Source organism: Musca domestica, unplaced genomic scaffold, assembly GCF_030504385.1.
Source record: "Musca domestica strain aabys unplaced genomic scaffold, Musca_domestica.polishedcontigs.V.1.1 20, whole genome shotgun sequence".
NCBI lineage: Eukaryota > Metazoa > Arthropoda > Insecta > Diptera > Muscidae > Musca > Musca domestica.
Genome location: NW_026712250.1, coordinates 3,185,230 through 3,212,503, shown reverse-complemented (window position 1 = coordinate 3,212,503; position 27,274 = coordinate 3,185,230). Strand labels below are relative to the sequence as shown.

The 27,274-nt window shown below is 36.1% G+C and overlaps 1 protein-coding gene across 1 annotated transcript in view; it reads right to left on the bottom strand.

Annotated features, from left to right (window-relative positions):
• Positions 1–299: 299 nt before the first annotated feature.
• LOC109611827 (TWiK family of potassium channels protein 7) overlaps positions 300–27,274 on the bottom strand; it is a 127,346-nt gene continuing 100,371 nt past the window's right edge. Inside the window, exon 6 of the mRNA XM_059122541.1 lies at positions 300–2,591. Within this exon, the coding sequence (XP_058978524.1) occupies positions 1,882–2,591 (710 nt within the window). The 3' untranslated portion in view covers positions 300–1,881. The remainder of the gene's footprint in view (positions 2,592–27,274) is intronic.

Sequence of the window (27,274 nt, the reverse complement as noted above, 5' to 3'; positions counted from 1 at the left end):
CAAGTTTCAATGTCTACTTTTTTACTTTTTGTATATTTACATTTTCAAACTAACCTACAAGATTGACTTATTTTGACTAGACAGACGTATGTGTGTGTATGAGTATGTTTGAAATTTCAATTTTTTTAGGATGTCTTTTCAAATTTTTCTAATTTAAAACAGGGCTGAGAAGTTGTGATGGCAAGAAGTCTAATTATTATTTTCATTAATTTTTACTTCAATTTTCAATAGCATTTTTAGTTTCTTTATTTTTCAAAATTTTAATAAATTTAATGAAATTCAATAAAAATATAAGAAAAAAATTAAATCTGACTTACATTCGAAAATTAATTGATCTCTCTGTTTGTCTCGAATCTGAAAAAGACCAAAAAGTGGCCAAAAATCCATCAAATTCATAAAATTTGTTTATGTGATAAACGCTGCAGCAGCATCACTGAACATACCCCATATAAACCCCGTTCCTTGTTATTCTCCCCTCATTGTTACTCTCTTTCTCTTGTTATGCTAATTGTAGAGAAAAAAAAACGGCATTGATTACCAATACCGCAATCACTAGCATAAATGTAAACAGAGCAAGAACAAAAACAATCACACAACAGAGAGAAAGAGAATTATGAACCTTAGAGAGAATTAGAAATAGAATTTAAGAGTGCAAACCCGTATTGTTGGGTTATTACTCGTGGATAATAGTCGAGGAATAAATAGAGCGTCAATATAGGCATATTTATTTGTTATTTTTTTATTTTTTAATTGTTTTTTTTTTTTATTTGTTTCTTCCATTTAAAAATCCAGACTTCTCACCCCAATTTCTAAGCCCTGTTTTATAATTACAAAATTTATTCTTTATCCTAATTTTTTATTTTGTTTTAATTTATTTTTTTAATATTAATTTTACTGGAATATGTTCACACTTAATTGTCAAAAATATGTTAATACTACAATGTCTTGTTGTTGGCTTTATTTTTTTTTCTTCCTTTATTATGACCTAGAAAATCAGTTGAAAGTTTCTTGTTTTTTGGCTTCTTTTTTTGTTTTTTGTATTTTTTTATTTTTTATTTTTTTTGCTGCCTTTTTTGATACTTTGTTTCCAGTTCCAGCTCAGACACGTATCACATCTCCTGGTTGAGATTTGGTTTTTAAATCACTCATACTACCATCCAGAGAATCTCTTTCGCCGCCCGAGATCCCCGCCACATCCTGGCCCTGCTGGTCCAACTGTGTGCTTGTGGTCAGTGAGAAGACATCATCTGTGTTGGCGGTTGGTGGTGGTGGTGGTGGCGCATCGCTTAGTAAACCACTCAGAGTGGGTCATCTCAGCGATTCACGTCACATAAAAACATCGGCGCCACCCCCACCGCCACCACCTCCAACCCCATGGCCAGCTGGGTTGGATTTTCGCGGTGTTGTTGGCACGCCATGGGGACACGTTGTACCCACCGCCGAGCTAGTCGCCATACCAGGCACCATGCCTTTTGATTCATCCTCAAATGTCACCATTTTCTCGCGTGGCTTCATAACAATTTGGACCTGGGGCGGAGGTGGACCACATATGAGAGTCTGGGGCGGCCCCAGTTGTAGGCCATGCGGCAGGCCCATGCCGGTGGGTGAACAACGCCTGGGTGGCGGCAGTGCCAAATCTCCAACGCCGGATAAATTGAATTCGCTAACACTTCGTGGCACGAAGTACTCAATATGGTGTTCGGGTATGCCCGTCGATCTTCGTATGGGGGTGTTGCGTTGGAAATTGGAGTTCAGTGTGCGCCGCGGCAAGGAGTTGTACTGGGAAAACATGTGGGCTGGTCCAAAGAACATGGTCTGATGCTGGCCCATTGTGTTGGGGCCGGGACCGCTGCCTGCAAGCAGGTCAGCGGTGGGTCGTTGTCAAGAGGATTTGGGTGTCACTGAAACTGATACCAGCGATACATCATCCGACTGGGGCATAACGTGATCCTGCACACTGAAGCGACGCAGCCACATCACCAACTCGGTTTGGATGAGGCTAAAGCACATGGCCACCACGGCCATGCCGATGAGTATATAGCCAGAGGCTAAATATAGCGTTAGATTTCCCGAGGGTGTTAGTTCGCCAAAGCCAATGGTGCCCAAGGAGGTGAAACAGAAGTAGAGGGCCTCCAACACACTCCAGTCCTGCATTTTGTGGAACAGCAAGGCGCCAGAGGTTATGTAGCATATCAGGACCATGACGCATATGGATATGGGTACACTGGGTGAACCACCTGTTGAGCTGCAGTGTTTGCTGAGAGCTCCATATTGGTGATGATGGCCGGGTAACATTTTGGGTCCCGCAAAATGTTGCCCTGATTTGCTTTTGTGTTTCGACTCATTGCCGCTCTTTTTGTTCCCCGAGGATGATTGATTCCCACTGGACGGGTTGCCACCCCCACCACCGCTGCCATTGCCATTGCTAACGGTACTTTTTGATCTGGCCTTGCGAAAGAGGCAACGCATACCCGCCGACAGGCCCTCGCCCATGGCCGAGAGATACAGCAGGACGATGGGTATGCCAAACAGGGCATAGATCAGGGCTGCAATGCGACCCCATTGGGTGCGGGGTGAAATGCCACCATAACCTGTAAATAAACAGAGACAAAAAGAGAGAGAGAGAGAGGGAAGAAAAAGGGAGAGAGAGAAAAAAGAAAACAATTAGAATCAATTCCAGATAAGGCTGGGAGGTATTAAAGGTATTAGGTCTACATCAATTACTAATCAGTCGTCTAAGCAATGGAAAGAGAGGGAGAAGGGGGAGAGAGAGTCCAGCAGACAACAAGCTCGTTAAGCTTATCAGATACAGCTGCTTTGGCAAATCAGGCTATATGTATGTGTGTGTGTATGTATGTCTGTGTGAAAGAGATTTTCCCCATCTCCTCATTCATTCATCCAGTCGTTGTCACTTGTCCGGCCACATGTCCGCCGTCCTTTTGTGCCTCCGTCTCCTCCGTTGTAGGCTCAATTTAACCTCAAACCACAACGAATGGCTTAAATGTTAGTCCTGTAATTTTGTGGTCACAGCCATGTGTTAATTCGCACTGTCACAGCCGTCGGCCAGCTAAGACATCTGCCTGGTAAGGATGAGCAGCAATGTAAACATGCTCACACCAAACATCTTGATTAAAAGGCAATATATGGGGACCTAACAGGGGAGGGGGTAAGTTTATTTTAAAGCGCTATCTGGCATTGCTTTGGTAAGGATAACAGAATGTTTCGTTTCGTTCCTCCTCCTCCTCCCGCTGACTAGCCTTAAGCCTGTGGTCAATTTAAGCTTTATGGGTTCTTGCAACACAGACAGACTTGCCACGGAGCCTTGAGGCGAACAGTGGGAAGAGAGGATTAAGGGAATTAAAATTTAAAGTAATTCTAAAAAAAGGTAAAACAAAAAAAATTCCAGTAAAAAAATTTACTTTTCTCTATTCAAAAATCTCGGAATTTTCCCAAGAAAACAATTTTCGAAATTTCCTCGGAAAAAATCTCTTTAACCTTTAACTGTCGAGGTGAAATTTTGGGACGTATTCAATGACGTGGTGGTAAATTTTACCCCTATCAATTTTACAAAAAAAAAAAAGATTCTTTCTCTCTTTGGACCAAACCCGTTACAGGGCATTTGGAGTCGATCTAGGGGCGTCGGTACATCTATCTGTCTAGCTGCTGCGAACGATAACTCTCAAAGGGAGTATCCGATAGGGTTCAAACTTATTACATCGTAGTATTATTATCAAATCCAGATCGAGTTCGCAGATAGGCAACATTGGTCCACTCCTATTGGTACCTCCCCAACAAGAGTCAGGTGAGAAAATGGACATCAGCCCACGCCATCGAGTAGCTCCCCCTCAAAAGGTCAGAATTTGAATAATTAAATCTCTTATAAAATTCTTAATAGACATCTGAACCATTCCAAACTTCACACATTCCTCTACTTATACTAACGCAAGGTCTGTTGTGAAGTTGGTAGATATCGGCCCACTCCTTGTGGTACCTCCCCCACAATAGAGTCAAAATTTGGAATAACCAAGACAATCATAAAATGCGAATTGAGCATCCGATTCTGTTCAAATTCCACACATCCCAATATTTCAACTTAAATAATATCTGGCGTCATGAAGGAATATATTGGACCTCTCCTTCTGGCACTTGCCCCACAACGGGTCAAAATTTTGGAATAATTATATCTCTTATAAAATGCGAAATAAGCATCCGATTGTCTTAAAATTTCTCCCATTTTAATATTTCTATCAACAAGAGGTCTGGTATGTATAATAGATAAAACGGACCACTCCTCCTGGTACCTACCCCTATAACGGGCCTAAATTTTGAATAATTATAATTCTCATTAAAGACGAAATACCCGATCCGATTTTACACATCCCAATATTTCTATCAACACAAGATTTACTGTGAAGATTGGATATATTGGCCTACGTCTCCCGGTAGCTCCCCCACAACGGGTCAAAATTTAGAATATATATAACTCTCATAAAATGCGAAATAATCATCCGATTCTCTTAAAATTTCACACATCCAAATATTGCTATCAACACAAGACCAGGTGTGAAGATGGAATATGTAGGTCCACTACTTCCGGTACCTCCCCCATAACGGGTCAAAATTTAGAATATATATCACTCTCACAAAGGGCGAAATGTGCATCCAAATTTCTTCAAACTTTTCTATCAACACAAGACCAGGTGTAAAGATGGAATATGTAGGACCACTTCTTCTGGTACCTCCCCCACAACGGGTCAAAATTTTGAATAATTTGATCTCTCATAAAATACGCAATAAGCATCCGATTCTCTTCAAATTTCACATATCGGAATATTTTTACTAACACAAGATCTGGTGTGAATATCGTAGATATAAGCTCACTCCTTCCGGTACCTCCCCTATAACGGGTCAGAATTTGGAATAATTGTATCTCTCATAAAATACGCAATAAACATCCGATTCTCTGCAAATTTCACACATCTCAATATTTTTAACAACACACGGCCAGATGTAAAGATGGAATATGTAGGTCCACTACTTCCGGTACCTCCCTCATAACGGGTCAGAACTTGGAATAATTGTATCTCTCATAAAATGAGAAATAAGCATCCGATTCTCTTTAAATTTTGTAAAACTCAATATTCTCACTAACATAAGATATGTTGTGAATGTCGTAGATATAAGCCCACTCCTTCTGGTACCTCCCCCATAACGGGTCAGAATTTGGAATAAATGTATATCTCATAAAATACGCAATAAGCATCCGATTCTCTTTAAGTTTTAGATATATCAATATTTCTACTAACACAAGATCTGGTGCGAAGATGAGCTATATCGGCCCACTCCTTCAGGAACTTGCCCCACAAAAAATAACAATTTTGAATAATCAAAAACTCCCATAAAATGCGAAGCAAGCTCCCGCTTCCTTTCAAATTTAGCATGTCTCAATATTTTTATCAACTCAAGATCTGGTGGAAAGATGGGACATATCGGTGCACTCCTCCAGAAAAAGCCAAAATTTTTAAAAAGGATTTTTTCGATTTTTTTTTTTTTTAATTTTGAAAATCCCAATTTTTTTAGTATTCGATGAAGTGCTATTCCTCGATCCCTTATATCGGGTACTTCAAGCACATTTCATCACTTTCCAAATTTAACACAAAAAAATGGAAACATTTACTCAAAAATAATTTTTCCTAAATTTATCCTTTGGCCACCACCCTAACCACTGTCTGGTGAGCCCACATTGTCACCCAACTTCAAGTAACATCCATGCATGTACAGACACATAAATATTGGATGAGTGGTTTACTCTGTCTCATTTCTGTTCTTCTACCCCAACCCCCCCCCCCCCTTCCCTTCTTCAGCTCCCAAACTCTAAGAAAAGCATAGCAATTTTCCAAGACAACTGGCAAATGGCATTTGGTCATTGCCATCATGTCGCCCATGCCATCCATGTTCACGTACTGTCGCTTAGCAAAGTGTTGTGGAGAATTGCGGAATTAAAAGTTTTCTACTTCAGGCATTTACACTCTAATAGCCTTTAATGGGATGCTAATAAAAAACGTATAAAAATAAAACTGAAACTCTATACAAATCAAATAGACGACTAGATAGAAATGCAAGTGGTCTCTCACTCTCTCTCACACACACACACACACTTACTCAGCCACACTCCTAGAGCAGACATTTAGGCAAGATACTTGAACAGAAAAATCAGACTCTTCCCCAATTTTCCTCTCCTCTCCCCCACACTCTTCATCAATATTAATGGCGGCTTTCAGAAAAGGGGACAATAAATGTATTTTTCTGCTTCAAAATAACTGAATAACTTAAGAAGTGTAGCCAAGGAATGGGCGGAGGAGGTGGGCGCTGCAGATTAGCAGAGCCTGGTGGACACCATGAACAACACAACTCTAACGAAACAGACCACACAGAAAAAAAGTTACGACAATTTTTCCGTTTCTCATTGCTGGAACATTACAGGCGTTGTAAACTTTTAATGTGGAAACTTTTATAATTGAGTAAAAATTGCAAAAAAAAAACGGAATCGAAACGAAAAGGCCAGCACCAACAAAAATGCCAGAGCAATAAAACTACACAAATGAATGTGTAACACTTACACACAGCCAAAGTGCCTGGCTCACTCTCTCCCTCTCTCTCTCAAATGGATGAAATAAACACACACCAGCTCTCTCATATACGTTTGGGATACTCCCACACACAGATACCAGCCACATTACCACAGAGAGTGTGGTGGGAGCTACCCCCCCCCCCCCAAACAATGTTGATATACCCTTCAAAAAAAAGAAATTATGCTGGTTAAAAGGTTATAAACATTTGTTTGCCCTTTAAGCCTTAAAAGTGTAATCTTGGTTACGTTTGCGGTCTAAATAATCTCCAGGGAGTTAAAGGTCATTTAAATGGACTGGATGGCCAATAGGTTATGAAGTTTTGGCTAAAAAGGGGGGGATAAAAACGAAACAAATTCCATAACCATGGAAAAGTACACACACACGCACACACCCACACCCACACATAGGAAAAAAAAAGTTTGACCCCCCCCAAATGGCCAGGGATGGGAGATTAAAAACCAACAGAACATAAAATAAAATTAAGCTTTTAAATTTTAAAAGCTTAAAAAATAAAATTATTTTTAATTACAAATTTAATATTTTCCCTCGTTCTTTTTCAGGATATTGAAGAATATAATCAATAGCATTCCAGCACAACCTTGAACTCCACGACCTTCAGCGACCAATTTCCAATGATGTGAAATTTTCCTCAAAAAGCAATATCGCATGAGAAAAAAAACCGTGTTTAACAATGAATTGATGTTTACACGCTCGCCTGAATGATTGTCAATGAAAAGATAATTCATTTTAAATTCCAGGCTTGTCTGAAAGCATATGTCAATACAGACAACAAAAACAACAACAATGAAAATAACAAAAAATCGGTAAAGGAAAAACGCTTCGTAAAGGAAAATGTTTAATGAGTTTTTAAGAAAAATTTTTGAAGGACAAGCAGGATATGAAAGTGGACTTTTGAGAATATTTCCTAAAAGGATCAAAAGAGCATAAATCGGTACATTTTTGAATATTTTTGGACTTTTGAATATGAAAGTGGACTTTTCAGAATATTTCCTAAAGGGATCAAAAGAGCATAAATAGGAATGTTTTGAATATTTTTCAAAATTTCCAAATTTGGGTTTTTAATTTTTTTTTCAAAATAGTTTTTTAAGGACCAAGGGAGAAGTTTTCTTGTTAAATATAATTTTTTAAGAATTTCTTAAGGGATCTGTGAGAGTCGAAGTTGATTTTTTTCAGAATGTTTTCCTGGGAGCAGAACTTGTTTTTTTTTTTTTTGAAAAATATTTTTCAAGGACCAACCAGGAGTAGGGAAATAACTGACTGACTGATAATCAATGCCAGGACAAAATGGCTGAAGCTAGAATCTGCTACGAGGGTCATGTTTGGAACGTATGCCTGCGATAAGGCAGAATTTTTGGAAATTCGTACTAAATGGGTACGAAAAGTACTAGAATATACTAAAAATTTAATATTTTGTATTGGACAAACGGAATGAGGAAGCTGGAAGCTGATTAACGATTGCCGCAATCTGAACGTCCTTAATGCCTGTGTGGCGAACTGCTCGAAAGTCTGAGGTCAACTAGGCAATGGGGAAAAATATTTTACGACAAACGGAATGAGCTAGAAGCTGATTAAGATTACGGCAATCTGAACATCCTTAATGCCTGTGAGGCGAACTGCTCTAGACCAGCTACCTCTGAGATCACCTAGGCAATGAGGGAAATATTTTACGGCAAAGTTCTCTAACGCCATTTTCTTAAGACTAGTGGCCTCTGAAGCTAATATCTTCACATCGCTGGTCTCTAAGGTCGACTACTCTATGCTGGAGGTCTCTGAGGGTAGCAACTTTTCTGTGAACAACTGTTTGAGATTTGTGGGCTCTAAGAAGAAGGACATCTGTACTTGATGTCCCCTGGCGCCTGCTCTTCTGCGCTAGAAGGCTACTATATAATAGAGAAATTTGAAATAAGAGTCTTCATATTTGGCTGGAAAACCAGAAGTGGCTATCGTTAGAGCACTCCAGCATTTAAATGTTAATAAATCTTGTGTGTCTCGTACCATCGCTCGTTACCGTGATACTGGTAGTGTAGCCCGACGTCAAGGAAGTGGACGGAAGAAAACAGCAATATCAGCAGAAATTGTTCGAAAAATAAAGAAGCGACTTGATCGAAACCTGCGTCGTAGTGGCCGAAAAATGGCTCGTGAGATGAACATATTACAATATTCCATTCGGCAAATATTGAAAAATGAGCTCGGGGTAAAGCCACTGAAATTCCAAAAAGTGCAAGAACTTACACCGTAACAGAAAGAAAATAGACTCAAAAGACCTAAACAGTTGCTTCGCTTGGCCGAAAGTGGTGAACTGCCGAATTTGGTTTTCTCCGTTCTCCTATGAGAAAACATTCGTTGTCTAGCAGTTTGTAAACAAACAAAATGATCGTGTTCGTCTTTCCAAAGATGTTAGCTGAAAATGTGCACCTTCGGTTGGCCACCGGAACTCAAGTGCCGCCAATGGTGATGGTGTGGGCCACCATAACAGCCGATGGTCGCTGTCCGCTCGTATTAATCGACCGTGGTATCGGAATAAATGCCGAATATTATCGCAAAAATATTCTGGGGGGTGTATTAAAGCCTTTGGCATGCAAACATTTCGGCCGCAGACCTTGGACATTCCCACAACAACGCCACCCAGGAATGGTTACAAAATGAGGTTCCTCGCTTCATTTCCAGCGCACAATGGCCACCCAAAATCTCCGGATACCAACCCGTTGGACTATTGTGTCTGGAGTATTTTGGAAAGCAAGGTTGGCACTAAAAAATACCAATATGTTGATCACATCAAGCAAGCGCTTCGCCGGGAAAGGGCTAAAATACCGCAGAGCAACATTCGGACAGCATGAGACGTTTTCATTGGCCGTTTGAAGGCCATAATTCGTGCCAAAGGTGACCAAATCGAACAAATCTAATCTGATTCTAAAATTTGATGCTATTTCCGACATTTTTTGATTTCATTCAAAAAATAATTTAAAAAAAATGTAAAAATTATGGCGTTTGACTTTGTTGCAGTTTTTTAGCTCTCCCTGTATGTACTATAATTTTTCGGAAAAAAATAGTTTCTTAAGATTTTGAAGCTAATATTTTTTAAATAAAAAATACGATAACATGTCCTTTCTTTGTGGCCTTCCAAGAAGTCTTTATCTGGTTTATATATGTATGTATGTATGTATGTAGGTTGGCTAGATGGCTAGATTTGCCTATAGATTCATAACAGCTGGTGTTATTTACACTTCCTTGCTTTTCTTTACTTTGAAAATATTACTTTCTCCGCTTTCCTTTGAAGATATTTGCCAACTGTGATCCTTCCTCCTCCTTCCTTCTCTCTTCGCCATTTTTTTTTTTTTTTTTTCATAAATTTTTGCAAAATGACCATTGTGTCAACATAAATATGCACAACATGTGTTTGAAGGGTCGCCCGGAAATAATTCAAATATTTACAACAGATTTATGTGTTCCCACTCTTTGGGAACAGTTTTTTCCTTGGCCGTTTCTCTTTGGTTTTTCTTCTTTTTTTTTGCCAGGACTGGAGAGGCATTTTTACTCCCCTTCCCCTAAAAATGTGGGGAAAGTGTTAAAACATTTTAGGCGTGAGTCCAGTTTTTTTTTCTTGTGACGCCTGGTGAAATCATATTTTTTTTCAATTGCCTTTTTTGTCCTGCTCCCCTTCATTCATTCTAGCCTCTTCTTGTTTGGTTTTTTCTTTGGAGCTAGGGCTATGAATATATTTGTCGTAAACAAGTCACATAAGTCATAAGGACCCCCCCCTTCCCCATCACGGTCTCGGGAATGGCTAGTTACGAGAATGGTTAATCATATATGTAAGTCTGTAGGATTTCCAGTGTCCAAGAGAGCGGGTACGCGGTCCTGATAAAGAAAAAAACACGAAGAGGAGCAGAAACAGAGTCCGAAACAGGGGGGTAGGTAGAAATTTCACATCGGGGAGGGGCTCCAGCTTGCATAAAACTAGCTTATCCAAATTAAATGTTAGAGAAAATGTTAGAAAAACAACCATTCCGAACAGGAGTCCCAGGACCCCCATTCTGTGTACGTCCCTGGCGGGAAGTCCTCTTTTTCTTCTATTGTCTATTTCTCAACTTACATCAATGTCATTTATCTTTTATGATGAAATAAATCTTGACGGGATATTGATTCTTTCTCACTTTCCCTATTTAGTTTTTTTCTCTCTCCCATCCTCTCTCTCTCTCTCTTTCACACTCTTTTTTTCACATGAATAGCTGTCTTTGAATATGGCAAATGGCTACAAGCCCAATAACAATTGACGGTTTTGTTGTTGTTTTCTTTTTTGTTATTCATTCTGCTGATGATAAACTCAATGTGTTAAATTCGATATTAAAGAGGACACAGCCTGCATTTGTTTTCTAAGGACCCTCACACATACACACACACACACACACTCCCACATGTGTCCCTCCAAACAAACATTGAAGCCTTTTGTTCCCGCCACCGAAGAAAGGCGAAGCTTTGGAAGTCCTTTAGCCAGAAATAGACATTTATCGATAGCGATAAATTTCAATAGAAAATTTATAAATTTCGATGGAAAATTTTCGATAGCGATATATTTCAATAGAAAATTTATCGATAGCGATCAATTTCAATAGAAAATTTATCGATAGCGATCAATTTCAATGGAGGATTTATCGATAGCGATCAATTTCAATAGAAAATTTATCGATAGCGATAAATTTCAATAGAAAATTTATCGATAGCGATAAATTTCAATAGAAAATTTATCGATAGCGATAAATTTCAATAGAAAATTTATCGATAGCGATAAATTTCAATAGAAAATTTATAAATTTCGATGGAAAATTTTCGATAGCGATATATTTCAATAGAAAATTTATCGATAGCGATCAATTTCAATAGAAAATTAAACTGTTCTCTGGAGTAAAGTTTGCCCAATGAACTTTTGTATTGGCCTAAGTTTATCCGAAGAATTTTGTCTCTCTTAATTATCATCTTCCTGTTCAGTATTTATTTGTACCTCCCTAACATATTTTAAACAATCTTATGTTTCGGATTCGAAATTGTTTCGTTTCTCTTCTTTTTCAATTCAGAAATTTCTAATTAAAGTTGTATTCTTTGTTGAAAAATTCCAATTCATTTTCCCATCAAACTTTTCTAATTTAACGAAGCAATCTTTAAACAATTCCCCTGAATTCAAGGTTCATTCCCGCTCTTTAAGTTTCGTTATTCGTTTGTTGAAAGTGGATGATGAGGATGCTGATGTTTTTAATTGGAGTAAAATTAAATTTTCCCAAATTTTTTCCATGTGTGTAACAAATTGCCTGCAAGAGAGAGCATGGAATTAATACAAAGGAGAGGGAGAGAGGGAGGAGCTTTGCCCAAAATGCTGTTGGGCCAAAGATGTAGGTTGATGGTCGTCTTTAGTAAGGTAGATAAGTATGGAGGTGTGTGTGTGTGTGTTAGTGTTGAGAAACTATGAGTATGCCTGAACAATGCTTGGTCTGTGGTAAAAGTGTAAAGGTCGCTGTATATGTGTTGGTGACCATGTATGCATGTGTGTATGTGTGTGCATTGTGGATAAAATGCAAATTAAACACTTTTTCCTTAATTCGACTTTTAGTTCAGTTATAATTATGCCTGCATATACAAGTTGGCATATGAAAGCACCATACACACACACACGCACACTTAAGCACCTGCGTATTGTGCTGCCTTACGCTTCACTTAATGAAGTACAATATTCCATTTTTATTACAAGATTTCTGCTTATTAGCAACGGAGGAGATCCGGTAGCAGTATTGCATTGCAGCAGAAAATTTCAGGCATGCCTGTAAAACGATTGGCCAATTGGCCACTTTGTTGTTGCTGTTGTGTGGGGAAATTATGCCAGGCTAATGTCGAAAGTGTTGCAGCTGCCGACAAAATATCCTTAAGGCCTTGCATACGCCACTCACTGCAAGTGACCGGAAAGCAATGAATTTTAATTTTTCGTTGGTAATACCAGGCCAACAATTGCAGTGGCATGTCAATTGTTTAAGCCATGATTCGATTCCTTGGCCAGTTAAAAATTAAAGGCTAAGATCCAGGCCTATTAACATATTCTTAGTTGTGGTAATTGCAATAATTTAATAGGTATTAAAATTTTAGATAAATGCAAGACAATGTGGAATTACGCCAAAGCCAATATGGAATGGCCTTGATAGGATTTTTTGAAATAATATTTTCTTGAGATTTTGTGATAGGATCTTAGATTTATTTTTAAAATTTCTGATATCAGTGGATAATACCGGAAGAGGAATTTTTGACTCACCCCTAAAGTTGACAATCTTCACATGTCAAATTTCATATTCACTCCTTAAAATCTACATCCTTCAAATGTCCTTTCCGAATAGTGTGATAAATTCATTTTTATATTTTACCATTTGCGGGCCAATATTCGTCCATAAATATTGGCAAAATATTATGCAAAATAAAAACAGCACATTATTTCATGGAAATATCGTAATTCCCCCCTCTCCCTCAGTTGACCACGAAAAATTAATTAAAAACGATTTGCATTAATTGCATAAAGTTTCACAACAATGTGTATAAAAATAAGGTTTTTATGATTTCCCACAAACATCCCATATTTATTGGGGCCATGAATATTAATTAGGCCTATTAACAACCAAAACGCTCAACTGTTAATAGAGAAAAAGTATTTAGGAAAATTAAATTAAATATTAACAAAATGATGGGCCGTCAATAACAAATATATGTCATGAGAGAAGAGGGGATAGAAAAACATTCCCCTTGACTAATGAAAAAATTTTATCTAATAAATAAGATTTATCGATAGCGACCAACTTCTATAGAAAATTTATCGCTATCGATAAATTTGCCATTGAAATTTATCGCCAGCGATAAATTTGCCATTGAAATTTTTCGCTATCGATAAATTTTGTGTTGTAATTTATCGCTATCGATAAATTTTCTATTGAAATTTGATCGCTATCGATACATTTTCTATTGAAATTTTTCGCTATCGATAAATTTTCTATTGAAGTTTATCGCTATCGATAAATCTTCTATTGAAGTTTATCGCTATCGATAAATCTTCTATTGAAATTTCTGTCGCTATCGATAAATTTTCTATTGAAATTTCTGTCGCTATCGATAAATTTTCTATTGAAATATCTGTCGCTATCGATAAATTTTCTATTGAAATTTCTGTCGCTATCGATAAATTTTCTATTGAAATTTCTGTCGCTATCGATAAATTTTCTATTGAAATTTCTGTCGCTATCGATAAATTTTCTATTGAAATTTCTGTCGCTATCGATAAATTTTCTATTGAAATTTATCGCTATCAATAAATTTTCTATTGAAAATTATCGCTATCGATAAATTTTCTATTGAAATTTATCGCTATCGATAAATTTTCTATTGAAATTTATCGCTATCGATAAATTTTCTATTGAAATTTATCGCTATCGATAAATTTTCTATTGAAATTTATCGCTATCGATAAATTTTCTATTGAAATTTATCGCTATCGATAAATTTTCTATTGAAATTTATCGCTATCGATAAATTTTCTATTGAAATTTATCGCTATCGATAAATTTTCTATTGAAATTTATCGCTATCGATAAATTTTCTATTATTTTTTTTATATTTCGCTGCATACTTTTCGGCTGCTCTTTCATTTATTTTACCTTTCTTTTTTTGACAAATTTGGGACATTCCTTTATGCATAGTTATCGTTAAGCTCACATATTCATACTTAGTCAACCGGTTATGCACGTGATTTTAGCTTAAAAAGGCTTGTTAAAATTTTCAAACCAATCAGGTCCCCCGAAAAAATCGCCTTTTGTTGCCCATAGAGCTTTTGTTCGATTTGGTTGCAGAAGCAACCGAATTTCATGTCATCCTTTATCAGCCTAATGATGGTAATGGTCAAAACTAACCAATGGTCTAGGCCTAGGCCATATCCTCTTGCCGGCACAACCATGTGGGGATATTATCTGTTGGTATTTGTGGGCCATAACGACCACCTGGCCATTGGTTGGTCCTTTATATGTTTATTAAACACAGTTAATGTGTTTATGTGTTATGACCCGATTGTTGAAAAGTGCCCCCTCTCGTCCCCTATCGTTATTGGCAATTTCCATATTCGATTTATCTCACCTTCCAATCATTGGCGACTACACATTTTAATAGGCATAATGGCCATCATCAACAACAACAACAAGCCTTTGCTAGGACCCATTTGTCCTTTTTTGCTTTGCCCATCGAACAAATTATGTTTTGAATGCCATTGTGGAAATTGTCATTTTAGGACATGGAATAACAACGAAAATTTTGTTTTGATTTCCTTTTGTGATTGGGGGAGAATGTGTGTGAGTGTGTGTGTGCTGTTGTTGGTGTTAAATCTAAAAATTTTAATTTTGTATTTTATTTGCCGAATGTTGAGAGCAGCCATTCATTTTAAACTACAATGTAAAAATTAATTGTACAACTTTAATCCCTTGTCAGATTCAATGGCCAGGGTGAAGGCGGTCGGAGCGGCCGTTTGTCCTTTTGTGCTAATGGTGTAATTGTTGTTGAAGTTATCGACATTATTGTTGTAGTTGTTGTTGGTGTAGTTGTAACAATTATTGTAATTTATGCACTAAATTAGACAACTAACATACACATACATACAGGCAGAGAGAGAGAGAGACAAATGGACACACACATGCAATCACCCACACACACTAACACTCTCATGTAGTCCTTGTTCACACAGACGCACACATGCTTTTGTCCACAGTCACTCATCTAAGTAGGTGTCTGAAATGCCTGGCCGAAGGACAATTTCGGCTGCCACTACTTTCATCTCATAAATATCCCTTTGGGCCTTTTCAATGTTGCCCGAATGGCGTTAAGTCCTTTAATTGGACAATTAAAAGGACATTCCATGTTATAGAGTGAAATAGCAACGACAACAAAAAATAACATATCAAGCCTATATTTTGGCGAAACAGAGAAATGACAAATCAGGAAATATAAACAAATTTGGTGCATACTTTTAGGGGCAAAAACACAATTGCCAGAGAAAACGCAATATTCCCAAAAGAATAAGAAGAAAAAAAAGGAAAACAGGCATAGAGCCCAAAAATAACCACCGATTTCTCCAAATTCCTGGATTCCAGCTTTGCACCCTCACATACTAAAAAGGTGGTCTTTGGTACGCGGTCCAACATAATAACATAGATTTTTCTACACAGACAAAAAGGTCATGCAATGAGGTGTTCCATACGAGAGAGTTCATGTGATGAACTTTTCTGACGAACTTTTTGACATTTTTTTATACCCTCCACCATAGTATGGAGTGTATATTAAGTTTGTCATTCCGTTTGTAACACCTCGAAATATACATTTTAGACCCCACAAAGTATATATATTCTTGATCGGCATAAAATTCTATGTCGATTTAGCGATGTCCGTCCGTCTGTCCGTCTATTCGTATGTCCGCCTGTCCGTGAAAATCACTTTAGCTTCCGCACGAATTGAAGTAGATTGATAAAATTTTACTCAAATTTATATTATGTCTGCCGGACTTTTGGTATTGAAAATGGGCCATGTAGGTCCACGTCTTCGTATAGCTCCCATATAACTGTACCTCCGGATAATCGGTTCTTTGCTGATTTTAGAGACATTATTCAACGGAATTCTTTAAAATTTGGTATTTGATGTTCGAAATGGATGCTACAGCCTATGACAGAAAATTGTCCATGCAGGTCCACGTCTTCGTATAGTCCTCATACAACAGTACCTCCATATTTTCGATATTTGGGTGATTTAAGCGACATTATTCACCAAAAATGTTTCAAATTTGGTATTTAAAGTTCGTAATGCATGCTACAGCCTAAGACAGAAAATTGTCTATGCAGGTCCAGATCTTCGTATAGCCACCATATAACGGTACCTCCCGATATTCGGTATTTTGATTATTTTATCGACATTATTTACCGGAGTTGTTTCAAATTTCGTATTTAGAGTTCGTAATGGGAACTACAGTCTGTGACAGAAAATTTTCTGTGCTGGTTCACGTCTTCGTATAGGCCCCATATAACGGTATCTCCCGATATTCGGTATTTTGAAGATTTTAGCGACATTATTCACCGGAATTGTTTCAAATTTCGCATTTGAAGTTCGAAATGGATACTACAGCCTAAGACAGAAAATTGTCTGTGCAGGCCAACGTCTTCGTATAGCCCCCATATAACGGTACCTCCCAAAATTTTGTATTTTGATGATTTTAGCGACATTATTTACCGGAATTCTTTCAAATTTGGTATTTGAAGTTCCAAATGGATACTACAGCCTATGACAGAAAATTGTCTGTGCTGGTCCACGTCTTCGTATAGCCCCCATATTACAGTACCTCCCAAAATTTGGTATTTTGATGATTTTAGCGACGTTATTCACCGGGATTGTTTCAAATTTGGTATTTGATGTTCGTAATGGATACTACAGGCTATGACAGAAAATTATCTGTGCAGGTCCAGGTCTTCGTATAGCCCCCATATTACAGTACCTCTTAAAATTTGATATTTTGATGATTTTAGCGACATTATTCACCGGATTTCTTTCGAATTTGGTATTTGATGTTCGAAATGGATACTACAGCCTATGACAGAAAATTTTCTATGCAGGTCCAGATCTTCGTATAGGCTCCATATATCAGTACCTCTCTATATTCGGTATTTTGACGATTTTAGGTACAACACCCACCAAAATTGTTTAAGATGTCGTAGTTGAAGTTCGTAATAGATGCTACAGCCTGCGACAGAAAATTTTCTATGCTGGTCCAGGTCTTCGCACAGCTACGATATAACGGTACCTCCCTATATACGATATTTTGCTGGTTTTAGCTACATTATTCACCGTTTATTTCAAGTTTCGAATTTGAATATGGTATGCCTATGTAGTCGTATAGACCCCAATACAACGGTTATATTCGGTATTTTTAAAATTTTAACAGATTTAAAAAAAAAAATTTAAATATCCAAATTCGTTCCATATGGTGTAGGGTATTCAAAGTTCGGCCCGGTCGAACTTTTTGCTTTTTAACTTGTTTTATTTTTAAGTTGAGAAATTTTTATTCGATTATCTTTTCTTTAAAAACTATTCCATCTTCCAACTTTTTTCCATCAAAGGAAATTATTAATTTTTTAATATTTGAAGCATACTTTCAGGATCATCCGGTCTTAAATGATTTTTTCTCTGAAATAAATTAACACATGTTTATAAAGTATTGCATACTTTCCGGCACCACATATTGCCATGGAAAAATTACCCCGAATTCTCTTCAAATTAACAAATCTTGTAACATACTTCCTTTACCCAGTGTAAAATATTTTCCATAATTTTCAAAAGCATTTTGCATATAGCATAACATCCAGGGTTGGGAGCTATATTAGTAAAGTTTGTCACCACATAATTGTTAAAGTTCAAATATAAATTTAATTTCTCTCGGAATTCTATGCCCAGCTGTAATTGTAGTTTAGCCTTACAATTTACGAAACCTCAAATCACAAGTGAGGAAGTGCGTGTGAGCCTATGTGGGTGTATGTGTGCGTTTGGTTATGGGCCATTATAAATTGGAGTTATGATAAATGTTAGTTAATATGCTAACAAACAAGTTGGCTAAAATGCCATTTAAACCGTAATTTAATGAACAAATTCACACACACAGGCACACACTCATGTATATCTGTGGATATGAGTGTGTGTGTGTGTGTGAATTTGTATAAACTTTGATTAATATTTACCTCAGGTTCATTAATGCATGTTTTGTATAAAATGAAATGAAATCGTATAATTTTATTATTATTGTCAAGTAGTTGTTGTTGTCGCTGTTGCTATAATTGCTATTACCAATGAGTAATTGTGTGTGTGTGTGTGTGTGTGCGATGCTGTGTTCGTGAGCCCACATTTGTATTTGTTAATTAAAAATTTCCTCGTTTTTTAAAAACAAATTATTTTGGATAATAAATAACAACCAGCAGTGGCACTAATCACACACAGCAGATCTCTGGCAGGACTCGTCGGGCTAGACTTCCTTTCAACACTTTGGGATTTTTTTTATTATTATAAACCCTCCGCCATTTGGCCTCAGTTTATGTGTGGTTTTACTTACACACAGACATAATCGTGAACGCTCAAGGTTTTATGACTGAAAATTTAATCACTTTTGCCAAAGAGAAAATCTGCTGTAACTCAATTTTTTTCATTTGATATGGATTTTTAATATTTCTATTATTTTTCAATTCCGATTTGAGATTAATGCCAATAATATGTGGTTTGAGCAAAATTTATTACATTGAGTGATTTGCTTAGCTGCTTTTTCAATTCATTGTTGCTGTTGTTACTTTAAAGTCAAAAGGCCAAATCAAAGGCCATGATTTTTACATTTTTATACCCTCCACCTTGAAAAGGAGGTTATATTAACTTTGTCATTCCGTTTGTAACATCCCTAAATATTTGTTGTAGACCCCATAGAGACCCCATATATTCATAATCAGCATAAAATTCTAAGTCTATTTAAGGATGTCCGTCTGTCTCTTTGTCCGTCTGTCTCTTTGTCCGTCTGTCTGAAATCTGAAATCACGATACAGACCACATTAATTGACGTAGAGTGTCAAAATTTAGCAGAATAATTTGTATTGTGTCTAGGATGGCTGGTATTGAAAATCAGATATATCGGTCCACGTTTGGGTATAGCCCCCATATAACGGCACCTCCCGATTTTTGGTATTTTGATGATTTTTGCCACATTTTTTTCATGGATTTGTCTAAAAATTGGTATTTGTTGGTCATAATAGGTACTAGCTTCGGTGGCGAAACATTGCATGCATAGATCCACGTTTTGATATAGTCTCCATATAAGGGTACCTCCCGATTTTTGGTATTTTGGTGATTTTTGCCACATTTTTTCACGGATTTGTCTGAAAATTGGCATTTGTAGGTCATAAGGGGTTCTAGTTCGTATGGCGAAATATTGTATGAATGGGTCCACGCTTTGGTATAGCCCCCATATAACGGTCCCTCCCTATATTCGGAATTTTAATAGGTTTGTTCACATTTTTTCACAGATTTGTCTGAAAATTGGTATTTGTAGGTCATAATTGGTCCTAGTTCGTGTGGCGAAATACTGTATGCATGGGTCCACGCTTTGGTATAGCCCCCATATAACGGTACCTCCCGATATTCGGTATTTTGATGGTTTTTGCCACATTTTTTTCACGGATTTGTCTGGAAATTGATATTTATAGGTCATAATGGGTACTACCTTCGGTGGCGAAACATTGCATGTATAGGTCCCCGTTCTGGTATAGCCCCCATATAACGGTACCCCCCAATTTTTGGTATTTTGGTGGTTTTTTGCCAAATTTCTTCGCGGATTTGTCTAAAAATTAGTATTTGTAGGTCATAACGGGTCCCTGTACGTGTGGCAAAACATTGCATGTATAGGTCCATGTTTTGGTATAGCTCCCATATAAAGATACCTCCAGATATTCGGTATTTTGATGGTTTTTGCCAAATTTCTTCGCGGATTTGTTTAAAAATTGGTATTTGTGTGTCCTAATGGGTTCTAGCCCCGTTGCCGAAACATTGTATGTATAGGTTCACGTTTTTGTATAGCCCCATATAACGGTACCTTCCGATATTCGATATTTTGATGAATTTTCCACATTTTCCCACGAATATGTCTAAAAATTGTTATTTGTGGGTCATAATAGGTTCGAATGTTTCCTTTACCCTAAGGTGGAGGGTATTAAAAATTCGGCCCGGCCGAACTTTATGTTTTTTAATTTTATTGAATAAAAGTAAAAAAATATCGGAAATTGCATCAAATTTTGGAATAAGTTTAGATTTGTTCGAATTGGTCACCTTTGGCAAGAATTATGGCCTTCAAACGGCCAATGAAACCGTCACACGTTGCCCGAATGTTGCTCTGTGGTATTTTGATCCATTACCGGCGAAGCGCTTGCTTGAGGTGATCGACACTTTGGTAATTTTTAGTGCCAACCTTGTTTTTCAAAATACTCCAGACACAATAGTCCAAGGGATTGGTATTCGGAAATTTTGGTGACCATTGTGCGCTGCAAATGAAGCGAGGAACCTCATTTTGTAACCATTCTTGGGTGGCACGTGCTGAGTGCAAATATTCTGGAGGGTGTATTAAAGCTTAGGGCACGCAAACATTTTGACCGCAGACCTTGGACAATCCAAGAGGACTCAGCGCTGACCAAGGCGCTTGCTTGAGGTGATCGACACTTTGGTATTTTTTAGTGCCAACTATGCTTCCCAAAATATTGCAGACACAATAGTCCAAAGGATTGGTATCCAGAGATTTTGGTGACCATTGTGCGCTGCAAATGAAGCGAGGAACCTCATTTCGTAACCATTCTTGGGAGGTACGTGCTGAGTGCAAATATTCTGGAGGGTGTATTAAAGCCTTGGGCACGCAAACATTTTGGCCGCAGACCTCCAGAATATTTTCGCGATATATTCGGCATTTATTCTGATGCCACGGTCGATTAATACGGCTGTTATGGCGACCCACACCATCACCATGACCGGCGCTTGAGTTCTGCTGGCCAACCAAAGGTGCACATTTTCAGCTGACCTCTTTGGCAAGTAAACCTGATCAATTTGTCTTATTTTACCAACTGCGGGAATTTGGAATTTCAATGGCTTTACCCCGAGCTCATTTTTCAGTATTTGCCGAATGGAATATTGCGATATGTTCAGCTCATAAGCCATTTTTCGGCCACTGCGACGCGCGGCTTTCGATCAAGTCGTTTCTTTACTTTTCAAACCATTTCTGCTGATGTTGCTGTTTTCTTCCGTCCACTTCCTTGACGTCGGGCTACGCTACAAGTAATGAGCTCACGGTAACAAGCGATATCAAAGATTTATTCACATTAAAATGCTGGAGTGCTCTAACGATAGCCACTTATGGTTCTCCAGAAATCACACTATCCTGCTTGAATTCCATCACGAATATGTTTTTTTTTTTTTTTCTGGAAAATTCTCACTAAAATGCTTTTGTACGTTTGTAAACAATATAAGGAGCTGTCACTGGAATAATTTTAACAGCTGTCGGACGAGTGGCTTAGAAATGACAACAGCCTGAAGTTGGTTTGCAGTTTTTTCTTCTCACCCTGTATTGCTTTCTTAGCTTCTCGAGGAAAAAAATGCATTCGCTGAACTCTTTTCCTATATAAGGTCATATATATAAGGTATAAGGTCATGTGATGAAGTTTTCCATGCGAGAGAGTTAATGCAATGAACTTTTCTCTGGAAAATATTTTTTTTTAATTTTTCAGTAGCGTAATTTTCATTTTTTTCATATTTTTTTTTTAATTTTTCAGTAGCGGAATTTTCATTCAAAGAACTTTTCATTTTTTTCATATTTTTTTTTTTTTTGTAATTTTTCAGTAGCGGAATTTTCATTCAAAGAACTTTTCTTTAATGAATTTTCCACCTTCCAACTTACATCTATCAAAGAAAGAAAATGAAATGCATAACCTCTCAAGAAACTTGTTTAATATGTGATGCATACTTTTAGGAGCTTCCATTGCTGCAACTATTGTTTTATTTAAAATTAATGCCATTTCTCGCCCCTCCATTTTTAAATCCTTACTCTACCTACAGAGACAATGAAATTTCGAATTTCATATAATTCTCTTGCAACGCAATTGCTGTTGTTACATGGGTTCCACGGCAAGCCATACTTGTTCGCATGTCTTGAACATGTGAGACTTATGAGTATATATATTGTTAAATGCTTATACATATACATTTTTAAATACCCGAATCATTAAGAGTGGTTGTTCTTCTTCCCAAGAAACCTGGTCTTTTGTAACATTTTCATTTGGTATCCATGTTTTGTGGGGAGTTACATGAAATGCCAACAACAGACATTTTCCAAAGAAGAATGAATAAAACAAAAACAGGAGACATTATCCTCGATTTCTTTGTCCTGCGTGTGGGTGTGTGTGTGTGCGTATAAATGTCATTATTATCAGCCAGTAATGTTGTTGGCATCTTCATGATTACCATTCTCATTATCAGTCAAAATTTCTATTTTGAGAATATCTTATTCGCCAAACTCGACATTAGCCTGAAACATTTTTGAATTCATAATTATAATGCTTATCATTGTATCTCAATGTAAACATCAGCAACACCACCGCCACCCTCCACCACCATCATCCGCCGTCTTAGAGAATGCCAATTACCATTAGCATTATTTGTTATTATTGTTGTAATAATCTAATCTAAGTAATGACATTCTCTCATTAATGCATACAGTTGTACCACGGCTCACTCACAGACATTCTCTCTCTCTCTCCCTGTCTCTCTCGCTCCCTCATTAATTCAACCATTGCTGCCTCAAATAGTTGTAAATTTAAATTAACGCCAAACTTAGTTAATGTTGATGCGACTCTGTGCTGAAGGGAAGAGAGGAGGAGTGGAGCTTTTCATAGAAATCACAAATGAAACTCATCAAGACACCTACACAGATTTAATTTTGGTTGTCAGAGGAGTCTGGAGAGATTTCTAAAACCTGGGCGTTAACATAAAATTGGAAATTTAAAGACAAGTTAGCAGACAAACAATACTACAAGAATGAATAAAGGGGTTACAGGACTGAAAAAGGGGTTCAGAAAACCCCATGGACAAAAGACCCCTCCTAAAGGTATGTACCAAACAATGAAGAGCTCTAACTCGAAAAAAAAAGAGAGAGAGAGAGAAATAAATACATGTATAAAGGCGATATCGATAAATTTCCATAGAAAATTAATCGATGGCGATAAACTTTCGAAAAAAAATTTATCGATAGCGATAAATTTCAATAGATATTATATCGATTACGATAAATTGCACTACAAAATTTATCGATGACGATAGATTTCCATAGATAATTTATAGATAGCAACAAAAAATGTATCGATAGCGATCAAATTTCAATAGAAAATTTATCGATAGCGATCAAATTTCAATAGAAAATTTATCGATAGCGATAAATTACAATTGAAAATTTATCGATAGCGAAAAATTTCAATGGAAAATTTATCGATAGCGATAAATTTCTACAAAAAATTTATAGATAGCGATAAATTTCAACAAAATATGTATCGATAGCGATACATTTCAATAGAACATTTCCATAGAAAATTTATCGATAGCGATTAAATTTCAATAGAAAATTTATCGATAGCGATTAAATTTCAATAGAAAATTTATCGATAGCGATCAAATTTCAATAGAAAATTTATCGATAGCGATCAAATTTCAATAGAAAATTTATCGATAGCGATCAAATTTCAATAGAAAATTTATCGATAGCGATAAATTTCAATAGAAAATTTATCGATGGCGATCAAATTTCAATAGAAAATTTATCGATGGCGATCAAATTTCAATAGAAAATTTATCGATGGTGATAAATTTCCATAGAAAATTTATCGATAACGATAAATTTCAATAGAAAATTTATCGATAGCGATCAAATTTCAATAGAAAATTTATCGATAGCGATAAATTTCAATAGAAAATTTATCGATTGCGATCAAATTTCAATAGAAAATTTATCGATAGCGATAGTGATCAAATTTCAATAGAAATTTTATCGATAGCGATAAATTTCAATGGAAAATTGATCGATGGCGATAAATTTCTATAGAAAATTTATCGATAGCGATCAATTTCCATAGAATATATCAATGGCGATCAATTTCCATAGAATATATCAATGGCGATAAATTTCCATAGAAAATTTATCGATAGCGATAAATTTCAATAGAAAATTTATCGATAGCGATAAATTTCAATAGAAAATTTATCGATAGCGATAAATTTCAATAGAAAATTTATCGATAGCGATAAATTTCAATAGAAAATTTATCGATAGCGATAAATTTCAATAGAAAATTTATCGATAGCGATAAATTTCAATAGAAAATTTATCGATAGCGATAAATTTTAATAGAAAATTTATCGATAGCGATAAATTTTAATAGAAAATTTATCGATAGCGATAAATTTCAATAGAAAATTTATCGAAAATTTTCAATAGAAAATTCATCGAAAATTTTCAATAGAAAATTCATCGATGGCGATCAAATTTCAATAGAAAATTTATCGATGGCGATCAAATTTCAATAGAAAATTTATCGATGGCGATCAAATTTCAATAGAAAATTTATCGATTATCGATAAATTTCAATAGATAGCGATAAATTTCCATCGAAAATGTATCCAAAACGATAAATTTCCATAGAAAATTTATCGATAGCGATCAAATTTCAATAGAAAATTTATCGATAGCGATAAATTTCGATAGAAAATTTATCGATAGCGATCAAATTTCAATAGAAAATTTATCGATAGCGATAAATTCAATAAAAAATTTATCGATAGCAATAAATTTCAATAGAAAATTTATCGAAAGCGATAAATTTCAATAGAAAATTTATCGATAGCGATAACATGTCAATAGAAAATTTATCGATAGCGATAACATTTCAATAGAAAATTTATCGATAGCGATAAATTTCAATGAGAAAAAATCAATTCTCCTAAAAGTATGCCACATGCATTTTATGTTTTCCTTTATTAACGCGTATATAGAAGACATATTTTTCTAATTATTTTTCCCCTATCAAAAGCTAAACGCGTCGAAATGCCTTTTCTCTTTTTTCATTTTATTGCGGGGCATTGAAATATTTTTATCTTTTACTTTCTATCTATTTAATAATGGCAGCTCATTTATGAACCATTCTTAGAATATAACACCCCGAGTTTTATTCCCTTCTCCCCACCGAAAAATAATTGTTGTTTCCAAAAAATTACATTTTCCGATTTATGGTTGAGTGCCCAGCCCAGGCTGAAAATTAAAATGCCAGGCAACTTTTTCCAGTTGGTTTTTTTTAATATTCTTCATCGGCACTGCTTTATTGAGTCTTCTTCTACTTTTTTTTTTAATTTGCTCTTGCAATGTCTGAGACATTTTATGATGATATTTATTTTTGTTGCTGCTGCCAACATTGTTGTTGATTTTTGTCATTTGCCAAAAAAAGAAAAAAAAAAAACAACGAAATTTTTTAATTTATGGTCTACTAAAAATATTTAATTTTCTGAATTTTTTGTTTCTTCTTGGCAATCAATTTTACATTAGCCCCCAAGGCTGTGATGTTAGTTTGTTTGTGTGTGTGTTTTACTGAAATTTTCGGCAACCATATTTAGAAAAATATTAAATATATTTCAATATGCAGTAACTGTCTTAGATGGGGCTGGCGGGAATGGTCCTCTGAGAACCGTCAATGTCATTATAGTAGAAAATAGTATGGGAAAGATCGGTATTCCATATTAGTGTATGATATGCGTGCAGAGTTGTCATTTAATAATTAATTTTTCTACCAAAAATCATTGAAAATTAATTGTTTGCAAAAATCTGCAATTCTGAATCATTCATGTTTATTTGCCCATGGGTCCTTTCAAAAATATTCTTAAAAATACCATGCTTATTTGTCTAGAGGTCTTTTACAATGATCCTTTCAATCTATGTTCTTTGTCAAGGGGTCCTTCGAAATTGATTTTTAAAATGCAGGATAATTTGTCTAGAAGTCCTTTTGAAAACATTTTTTTTCTTCAAAATCCACGTTTCTTGAACTTAAAATTCTTTAGAATATATTTCTTTAAAATCCACACTCCTTGGTTCTAAGATTTTTGAGGTTATCCATGTTTAAGGTCCTTTTGGAAATACTACTTACAAATCCAAATTTATTGGATTTATTATTATTTTCTAGAGGTAATTTGGAAAAAATTCTTAAAAAATTAAATCAAATTATTAATCTTGAGGTCTCTTGGAAAATATTCTTTAAAATGTCCCTCTATGGCTCCCTAGGTCCCTTGAATGCTTCTTAAAAATCACGTCCAAAAAGTTGGGAGAATTTGACCAAATTTACCCCCCTTCCCCCCTTTTGGTCGTTTCTCTTTTCGAACAAATTCCGACAAATAAAACAAATCATAATTCCTTTAAAATATCCCACCATAGCCATGGCTCCCATTGAAGGTCATCAATGTTAAATGTGTGTTACCTTCTCTCTCTCTCTCTCTCTCTCTCTCTCTCTCTCTCTTGGGACCCTAGTGCAGACATCAACCTTCGATGATGGCACATTTGTTAATGATTTCGTTTCGATGTTTTTTTTTATGTTTTGACATAAATTGCGTTACAATGTCAATGAATGCGAATGTACAAGTCATAAAACTGAGACACATTCACAAACACCTCCCCACACACACACACACACACACACACAAATAGATGATGTTCTCATAACAACATATCATTATATTGCCTCTCTAAATTATGATATTGTTTAACGATATTTTTTAGGTGAGTGTCTGTGTGAGTTCATGTGATTATAGGTGCTGAACAGCATCAACATTTAATGCCCCTTGGGGGGAGGGAATGCGAAGCCAAGGGAAAAATATATGAAATAAATATAAAACATGTTTATCGAAACGGATTTCCTGTTCATTAGGGAAAAGCAAAATGCACTTATTGTGAAATGAAGATCTATGGTTGATTG